The following is a 10432-nucleotide window of genomic DNA, read 5'->3' on the forward strand; positions in this document are numbered from 1 at the left end:
AAAATAAATTATGTGGGTCTCTCACCCCATCATGAGAGAAGTATCTCAATAACGCTATTGAGAGACTCTCTCGGAAGTTTTTGTGCCATTTTAATAGAGGAGTCACCTACATTGCAATTTGCAAGTATATAGATCAGCAAACTTTTAGCCTGTCCAGGAGAAGACCTGAAAAAACGACCCCGAAATGAAGTCATGATCACTTTCTTGAATTGATCTTTACCCAAATGATCCGGTAACAACACAGCTCGAAATAACTGAAACCCGGTTAATTAATGTCCCCGTACAAGAATTTGGAGGATTCCCATATCCAACACATTACTCAATGATTAAAACTTTTTCAAGTCCAAATATGATTCTGTTAAACACATGATCTGAGATAAGATGATCCTTTTGACAAGTCAAGTAATGCACATTTTGCCAGATCCTAACACCATGGAGCTGTCTAGTACAGCTATTTAATAAATGCAATTTGAATTAATCAACCTTCCATTGTTTAATAAGCAATTCAAGAGATCTGGCTTAATGCCATGAATCTATTATAGATTACAGGTATACTTGCGAATCAAACAAGATACAATGTTGGAGGATCAGTACAGACCGACATTACAACGCAACATTAACAGCATAACAGCAAGATAATCATATCTGATTAACATTAAAAATCAGAGGTTTTTTTTAATTTATGGAATGACACAATTTACAAATTACAAAGGAATAACCACCACATCTACATGAGACTTTCACTACATTGGCCGAAAACAACTCAGCTGTTATCTTGAACTCTGATGAAGAATGTTGAAGGCATCTTGCCAATCTAACACAGAGGAGACAGTCCTCACACAGCCATTTTTGTGAGATCCTTCCATACATTTATTCCAACCCTTATTAGCTCCATATATGTGAGGCCGTCTCCTCATAGGAGACCAATGCTCGTTTCTACAACAGAGCAGGAACGCTTGGTGTCAATGCGGTTCAAGGAGGCGGAGCTTGACACAATTCTTCTGCCTTAGCTAAGATTCAGCTCGAACACTACCTTTCCAAATTCCAAACAATTACAGCTGCCCTCATCAACCAAGATATCTCCTTTATCATCATTTTCAATTTCCAACCACTTCCGAAAACCAAATAAATTATGATTAAAGTCACAGGCTGCTCCCCCCCGATTGAAATGACTCAGTCACTAGAAACCCAAGTAAAAAAAAAAAAAAGGTAAAAATCACTGTTTAACATAACTTAATTACACTAGACGATGATTAACAATTGTGAATGGAATTACACTTGAAAAGTTACCGACAAGAATTAGAACATCTTTTTAGTTTTTTCAACATAAAAATGGTTACTCATCAGAAGTAGGAAAAAGAGTAAGAACTTTCCTAGCAGCAGGATTAGAAGTAGTACCAGACTCCAAATCCTCAATAAACCCGGAATTAGTCTGCAACAACACACCATTACCATTACCATTAACATTATTGTTACCATTTCCGTTACCGTTTCTATTTGGGCCTCCTATTAACTGGGCCTGCCTTGTCAAAAACATATTACTAGTATCAAATTGAGGTGCCGGTCCCCCAAAGTGTCCCCCCATCTGCCTTTGCTGCTGCTGATGATGATTATAATGTCCGACCGCCACCGCCGCTGCCATCTGCTGGTGGTGCAACGCCGCCACCGGCACATACGCAGCCGCGGAACCCGGCTGGTGCAGAAAATGAGCCGGAACCGGGGAACTCGCGAATAATCGGTCTGTGGCGGAATCCCCGGACCCACCTGCGGAATTCCCACCACCGTGAACGCCGCCGTGACCACCACCGCCCTGCATGCGCTTCAGATAAAGCCTATATTTCTGCAGATGACTGGCAACATTCTCCCTGGTTAAGCCATCAACGCTCATGAGCTGCATTATGGTTTTGGGGACGGCGTTTTTGATACCCAAGTGGGCCACGGCGTCAACAAACCTTTTGTGGAGCTGCGGGGTCCACACGAGGCGAGGGCGTTTAAGGGTCCGAGCCGGCTCATCAGAACCACCACCTCCACCGCCGACTCCGCCGCAGAGTTCGGCGGAGGAGGATTCGAACTCGGAGGAGTTGGGGTGAGTTGGGGTGGTGAGTAGGTGAGGACGAGTTGAAGCAGGGCGAGTTGAGTTGGGGATGTCGAAAGCGGAAGCGAGATGAGGAGTGATTAGGGTTTGAGAAAGAGGCATGAGATCTTCAGGAGGTGGAAGGTCTTGTTCCCATTTAGAGAACCAATTTGAGTCTTCCCTCATTTTTTTTTTTTTTGTTTAAATTTTAATTGGAAATATGAAAGGTACCCAATTGAATTGGGGTGGTTTACTGAATTGGGTATGTCTTAAGTTATGATTTGGGTTGTGGGTACCAACAACATAAGTGATGATACAGTAACTAAGGCAAGATTAAATTATAAATCATGATTATTAAGAGGTGGTGGTCGTGGTTGTGGTGGAAGTGGTGGAGGAGAGAAGAAGAGGAGAGGTGTTCGAGGTGGATATTGTAGGAGTGATTGGTTTAGGACAACTTTATAATAAAGGAGGGTACAGAGGAGAGTACAGTTATCATCAAAAACAAATCAAAGGATTCTCTCTTTCTTTCTCTCTCTCTCTTTTCACTTGTGTTGTTTATTATAGGACGGAGGACTACTCTCATCTCACTAGTAGGATAGATACTGATTTTTATGGGGGAAGCTTTTGATTTTAACGGGATATCAGATTTTATGAGGGTCCGACACTTCTTCTACTCGATGTGCTCTCCCTTTTCTTTTTATAATAACGTGGATATCAACGACTCATGTCCTCTTCTTTCTGACTTAATATCAGCTTTTATAAGTTTTGACTTAATTTGGTTTTAAGTAAGTTGATATAGGTCAATTGCATTAAGTTGCCCATACGTTTTTAGTTCACATTCATTCATTCGGTTTAAATTTATTTCGATTTCTACTAATCTTAAACTTAATAGTTTTTATTAGTATTACTAGTATAGGACCCGTGCTATAGCACCACATTTTTAAGATTTTGTTTATAAAGAGGAAAATACAATAAAATTGTTTTTGGCATAAAATATATGATACTTTTTAGTTAATGTTATAATATAGTAGATATAATATTAGGAAGGAGGACAAAAATTAAGTTTATTACCGTAAAAGATAGTTGAAACTAAGTTAGTCTTGTTTCGAACTATTAATAATAATAATAATATAATGTTAAATCAATAAGGGGAACTAATTTATGAAATTAAATTAGATGTAAATTATACTTAAAAAAACCTGGTGGCCTTATAAAAAAACGGTCGAAATAATATACTATGCGTTTTAAGAGACGATTTTAAAATTATTAAACTAAAATTTCACTTTCTATTTCCTATAAGAAAATTCATCCAAATTGACACATATCAAATTATTAAATTAATTGATACTCCATAGTCCATATTCATTTAAAAAAAATGTAAAATCTTATCCTTACCCAATCCCTCACCAAACCCATCCATTACCCCTTTGTTTTTCATCAAAATGTCGGTACACATTCAACACAACCCATCCTTCACCTAAGCCACCACCTTCCTCACAACAAAACTCATCCCACCGCCGTACATCGTGACATTCCACATATCATCAAACTCGACAGTCTAGCTATCAACAATGACCGATCTATGGAGTAGTATATTTGTCTTCAGCGATGGTAGCACCGTGCTCAATATTCGTAGATTACTCAAAATCTAAAACCGAAGCATGCATTGACCATCCTCTCAACCATCTTACTTTCAATCATAATCGAATTAAGGTAGTTGGAAATCCTTTCGATCAAATTCAGTCGGATTATTTTATCTTAATTTAATATCTTTTTTGGTTATACGTTGGAATGGTGGTAATCAATGGAAATCAATATGTTTTTATATTCTTAATTAGATAGTGGGCTCAACTCAACATCTTATTTGTGGTGATTTAAGTACATAAAGCACAGGCCCATTAATCAGTATTTTATTTGTGGTGACTTAAGTACATAAAGCATGTGCCCATTAAAGTAGGGGGGAGTTGGGCGGGAAACTACTAAGAGATTTTTATTCTCTTAGTAGTAGGGGGGATGAAACACTGCCTTTCAAATAACTATAACTAATGACATGAGAAAAGACCGAAAATCACACGATTATTGGATTCATCATTCCTTATGAAAAAGAACCTAATTAAATTTATACTCCATACACATCTAATGAAATGAAAATATGAGAAAAAAATATTAAGAAATATGACACTCTATCGGTTGTTGGTTGACTGAAAGTCTAAAGATATTTAGTTATATATCACTAGCATAGATCCCGCGCTATGCGCGGTATATATAGAGTATTTATTTTTTAGGGTGTTATTTATAATGGAAAACTAATTAAAGAGAATCGAGTAACGTTATGAAATATGTATTCTTATGAAATAAATATATTGTTTTTTTTACCATGAAATTAATGATTTCTTTATTTAAATAATTCTCCAATTGTTTTAATGAATTTCTATTATCACAAAGTTAATGGTAGGTATGTGTCGAATTATTCTCTAAAATTAAAATTATAACATTTAATGAAGAATTTACAATGTGCAGTTTATAGTTTAACATCAAATTTAATTTATTTTGATGAAAAAATTATAACAATTAGCAAAGTAAATAGTTTAATAAAAAAAGAGTATATAATTTTAATCTATACTAAATAGGTTAATATAAAAGATACTTTAGTTTAAAGAAGGAATATTTTACTTGTTTCTTGAATTAGATAGATGCATTTGGAGGGAAATAAGAGAAATATTATTCTCTTAGTAGTAAATAATAAAGGAGATTTTATTAGTAAATATAGATAGTGAATACAAATTAAATAGGAGATAAATATTATCTAGTATAATTCACTTGGGCGGGAAATGTAAGCGGGAAAAATTAGAAATGTCTTAATCTTTTAGTATATAGGGGATTAAGGGTAGTGATAAATACAACCCAATGAGTTGTATTTAAGGAACTAAAAAAGGAAATAAATACTTAATACATGCATTAATTGCATTGATTCATGTGTAATATGTTCCCTAACTTTCTAAATAAATACCAAATTTGGAAGGATATTAAATACTTAAATACAATCCAATTGGGTTGTATTTATCATTTTCCTATTATTAATATTATTTATTTATTTATTATTATTATTATTATTATTATTATTATTATTATTATTATTATTATTATTATTATTATTATTATTATTTTTTAAAAAAAAAACCGCAATTTTTATTGAGATCAAATCAACTTTTATTATTATTATTATTATTATTATTATTATTTTTTTTTTTTTTTATTATTATTATAATGCGCGCAGCTTTCATTATAATAAAAAAAAAAGGTTTACATGAAAAAGCTTTCATTATTATTATTATTATTATTATTATTATTATAAAAAAACGTAAACTTTTATTGAGATTAAACAATTTTTTTACAAGAAATTAGTGGAAAGTTAAGAGAAAACATTGATAAGAAAATCTACATAGTATAAAAGCTAAGACTTTTAAAGACTTTTTATTGGTTTCCTATTTTAAGGGATTGAAAAAAAAGTTTTTTTTTTTATGTGGGCCACCATGTTTTATACGTAAATTTAATGCACGCGGCGCCTTTGAACTTTGATGTTTTGCCCGAAATACCCAATTTTTTGTTCCGAAAAACTTTAAGAGTCTATAACTCGTGTCTACGAGTTCAGAAAGTGTAACACCCCCATTTATTCAGGAGCCTTTAGCTAGGCCTCCCAAGTAAATGAGAGCGTTACCATCTCGGTTTCCCGAGGTAGTGAATAACAAAGTACAACAATACCAAAGTACTTTAATTAAAACTTAGTGATTACATATTATTACAACTTATTCATCTAGATATAATATAAAACTTGATACAACTTGCAGCGGAATAAATAAAGTGATTACTAATCTAAGTGATCTAGACAACAACTATGGTCCAAGTCGAGCTCACGTCCCAATGCTCCCAAGTCAGCTAATCTTTAGTACCTGTCAAATCTGCTCCCCATTATGGTTCATCACAGGTGTTCACGAATACACTGTCAACCACGAGGTTGAGTAGGAATAACTAACAACAGTAGATGACAACGACAATATAACTCCGCAATATATGACTTATTAGCACACTTCAGCCGAGCTCTACTCGGTACACTAATCATCCCGCCAATCCCTGGCCGGGGCAGCCTCAACCCGAAGGTGAGTAACCACACACTACATTACCATAAGGTAATGTCTGCCTCAACTCATGGTGAGTAATATCCACGGATGGCCCGACGCACCAACTGGGCCCGCCTCGAGTAAACACGATAAATATCGATGCGCGAATAAATCTGTTCAACCACTCCACATTACTATAATTAATGTCCGCGAGAATAAATCACATTACTATTACAACAATACTCCACCACAATCAAAACCATGCTTATGTAAATGCAATGATAAATAATAACAATCAGCCGGAGTAATCCACCATTACCAACCACCACGATATAGCAAATCAACCACCACAATATAATCAACATACTTCAGCCAACACACTCATGTGAAATACAACATAAATAGCAGTTGAGTAGTTATCCTACCTCGAAAGCAAGCACTCCAATTACGCAATCCAATATAAGCTTCTCAACAATACCGTCACCTTATCATAAATAATTATTTACAATTACCAATTATTCATAATCAATTGATTTAATTATCTTTAATTATATTACTTAAATTATTAATTATCCAATTACTTATATTAATTTACTCAATTATAATTTATTTACATTAATTATTCCCCGTGTAAATTAATATGCAAATCTGTCTTATAAGAACCCGACTCGACCCAACTAACAAATCCCGCAACAAAATAATTTCCCACGTAATTCTTGTGATAACATGTGACACCCCCATACTCCAAGTGCCTTACCAGGACCACTCAGGTATAGGAACATCACCATCTCGGTTACCCGAGGCAATGAATATCATAAGACAATAACGAAACGTACTTTAAAAGTAAATATAATTTAAATGTTTACATGTTCAAAGCCAAACTGATAAATCAAATACAAGTTCTAAAACCAAATGTCTACTAGTTTAAATCGAAAACTAATGACATCGTTTGACACAAATGGAAGACTCTTCTAATCCAAGTGATAACTCATCGAGCCTAGCCCAAAAGCGTCATATCAAACTCGCTCAACAACTGCTCACCATCCCCGAATGGATCACCACAGTTTTACAAAACAAACAACGGAGTCAGTACTAATTACACGATATAAATCAAACACGAAGCAACTGCCAAACAACTCAATCAACACATCAAACCCAATCTCCAATATCAATTTCCACACAACTGACTACACACTAAAGTGTGTAGTCCTGCCAAAGTACCCATCGCAACAGATACTCCACACCGCTAGTGGGGGACCGCAGCCGTTCCCACCTAAGCCCCGCTCATCTCATCGAGCGATAAACCCATGTTCCTTAATGTGCACATCCCTTCTGTTGCGGGTTCCACAGAAGGCGAATCAAGGGCGTGAAGCCACTCCCGCAAGTGACTCCACTCAGCCAGAGACGCACCCCGAATAACACAGACAGTTAAACAGTAACCACAATACAACATCAACAACCGTCTGAAACAATCAACAATATGAAATCACAACCGTCTGAATCAATCAACAATCACTAACTACAACACAATCACCACAAATCATGTAACTAATACTGAGTAGGGAAACCCTACCTGGAATGCAATCACAAATCAAACGATCAAGCAGCTGTCTCAAAATCTCTCTTCTACCAATCCTCCTCCTAAACATATATTCATACAATTACTCCCTTAACCATATAAAACATAAAAGCCCCCAAATCCCCAACTTAGGGTTTAACCAACATCAACCAAAAGCTATAAAAACGGTACGTAGAACTTACCCTCGACGCAAGGATCACAATGATATCAAAAACAAATGAAAACGATTCCTCTAACTCCGGGATTTGTCAATAAAGCGGAAGAACAAAGCAACGTAATATGAAATCTCTCTTAATCAGTGAATTAGTTTTGTAAAAGTGTTTAAGAAAGATGACGAAAAGTATTATATATTAATCCGCCTTATTAACAAAACCCGTCCAATACACCCGATAACCGACCTACTCGATCGAGTAAGTCTCGTACTCGATCGAGTGCCACTTACTCGATCGAGTGCCACTTACTCGATCGAGTACCCTACAGGCATACTACTGATTCGTATTCCAAATGTACTTACTCGACAGAATAAGTCCTACTCGATAGAGTACCCAAAGACTCATAAAACCTTAGTATTACTGTGTTCCCTCCTTAAAAAGAATTTCGTCCCCGAAGTTCAAACCACAACAAAACAAAAACACACTAACACTCTCCCGACAGAACAACAAAAACATAACTCAACACAAAACTTCCAAAACATGCTCACCAAACCAAACTCGACCCGACTCAAACAGCTACTAACTATATCAAAATCAACATAAAAACATGTAAAAACACTTCGCGACCATCACCTACCCCCCTAAAAGAAACAAGGTTACGTCCCCGTAATCATACACACCTGATAAAAAAGAGACGGGTAGCGCTCTCTCATGGCCTCCTCCGCCTCCCTTGTAGCCTCCTCAACCTCATGATTAGACCAAAGAACCTGAAGCAACACTATCTCACCATGTCTAGTCTTCCTAACCTTCCGGTCAAGGATCTGTTTAGGAACCTCAAGATAAGACAAGGACTCATCCAGCTCTATGTTCTGCACCTCTAGCACATGTGACGAGTCACTAACATACTTCCGCAGCTGAAACACATGAAACACATTATGTACCCTATCTAAAGCAGACGGTAAAGCCAACCGATAAGCAACCTCTCCAACACGGTCTAAGATCTCATATGATCCTATGAACTTCTAACTCAACTTCCCTTTCTTGCCAAATCTCATGACTCCACGCATAGGGGACACTTTCAAAAGAACCTTGTCCCCAACCTGAAACTCTATATCCCATCGATGTAGATCTGCGTAACTCTTTTGTCGATCCTGGGCCGCTCTCATGCTCTCTCTGATCATCTTAATCTGCTCTACCATCTCATGTACCATCTCTGGTCCTAAAACCACTGCCTCAGCACTGTCGTCCCAACAAATCAGACTCATACATCTCCTCTCATATAAAGCCTCAAATGGCGCCATGCCAATACTGGTGTGATAGCTGTTGTTGTAAGAAAACTCAATCAAATCTAACCTCTGTTCCCAGCTACCACCAAAATCCATAACACAAGCTCGCAACATATCCTCTAGAGTCTTGATGGTCCTCTCAGTCTGGCCATCTGTCGCAGGATGAAATGTTGTACTCATCTTCAATGTAGTTCCCAAAGACTCCTACAACGCCTTCCAAAACCGTGAGATGAATCTCGAATTTTGTCAGACACTATATCCTTAGGCACCCCATGCAATCTCAGCACATTCTTCCTATAAGCCATAGCTAACTGTGCCTTAGTCCATGTATCTATCTTTCATTGGCACAAAATGAGCTGATTTGGTCAGTCGATCCATTATAACCCATATCATGTTGTTCCCCTGTTGACTCTTCGGTAAACCCATGATAAAATACATAGAAATGGACTCCCACTTCCACTCAGGTACCTCAAGAAACCAAATCTTACCTTGTGGTCGACGCTGCTCCCCTTTCACTCTCTGACATGTCAAACAACGAGCCACAAACTCAGCTGTTTCTTTCTTCATCCCAGGCCACCAGAAAGTCTTCTTCAAATCCTTGTATAGCTTGTCACCACCTGGATGTACCGAGTATGGTGTACAATGAGCCTCTGTCATGACCATATTTTTCAGCTCCTCATCATTAGGGACACACCACCTCCCATCAAACCTGAAACTACCATCTGCATGAATAGAGAATCTAGACACCATCCCTTTCTCTACTCCAGCTCTCCACTCCACCATCTTGGGATCCAACACCTATTTACCGCGAATATCATCATAAAGATCAGGCTGCACAGTCAAATCTCCCATAGCATCCCCTTTCTGGATCATATGTATCACGAACTTCCCCACCTCATCTCTCAATCTCATCAAAGATATAGCTGTGCACAAAGAATGCACACTTTTTATGCTCAAAGCATCTGCAACTACATTGGCTTTCCCTGCATGGTAGATAATATCCATGTCATAATCGCCAATCAACTCCATCCACCTCCTCTGTCTCATGTTCAACTCCTTTTGAGTGAAGATGTACTTGAGACTCTTGTGATTTGAAAATACCTTAAAGGTCGCCCCATATAGGTAATGTCTCCAAATCTTAAGAGCAAACAATCGCACCCAACCCGGATCATGTGTAGGATAATTCTCCTCATAAGGCTTCAATTGCCTAGAAGCATAGGCAA

The 10432-nt window shown here is 37.1% G+C and overlaps 1 protein-coding gene across 1 annotated transcript; it reads right to left on the minus strand.

Annotated features, from left to right (window-relative positions):
* Positions 1-630: 630 nt before the first annotated feature.
* LOC141600423 (transcription factor MYBC1) lies at positions 631-2731 on the minus strand. The gene is made up of 2 exons (XM_074420657.1): positions 1399-2731; positions 631-1180 (listed from the first exon to the last, which is right to left on the minus strand). The coding sequence occupies exons 1-2, from the start codon at positions 2258-2260 to the stop codon at positions 1143-1145; spliced, it is 900 nt and encodes a 299-aa protein (XP_074276758.1). The 5' UTR covers positions 2261-2731; the 3' UTR covers positions 631-1142.
* Between the last annotated feature and the right edge of the window lie 7701 nt (positions 2732-10432).

This window comes from Silene latifolia, chromosome 9 (genome assembly GCF_048544455.1).
Source record: "Silene latifolia isolate original U9 population chromosome 9, ASM4854445v1, whole genome shotgun sequence".
Classification (NCBI taxonomy): domain Eukaryota; kingdom Viridiplantae; phylum Streptophyta; class Magnoliopsida; order Caryophyllales; family Caryophyllaceae; genus Silene; species Silene latifolia.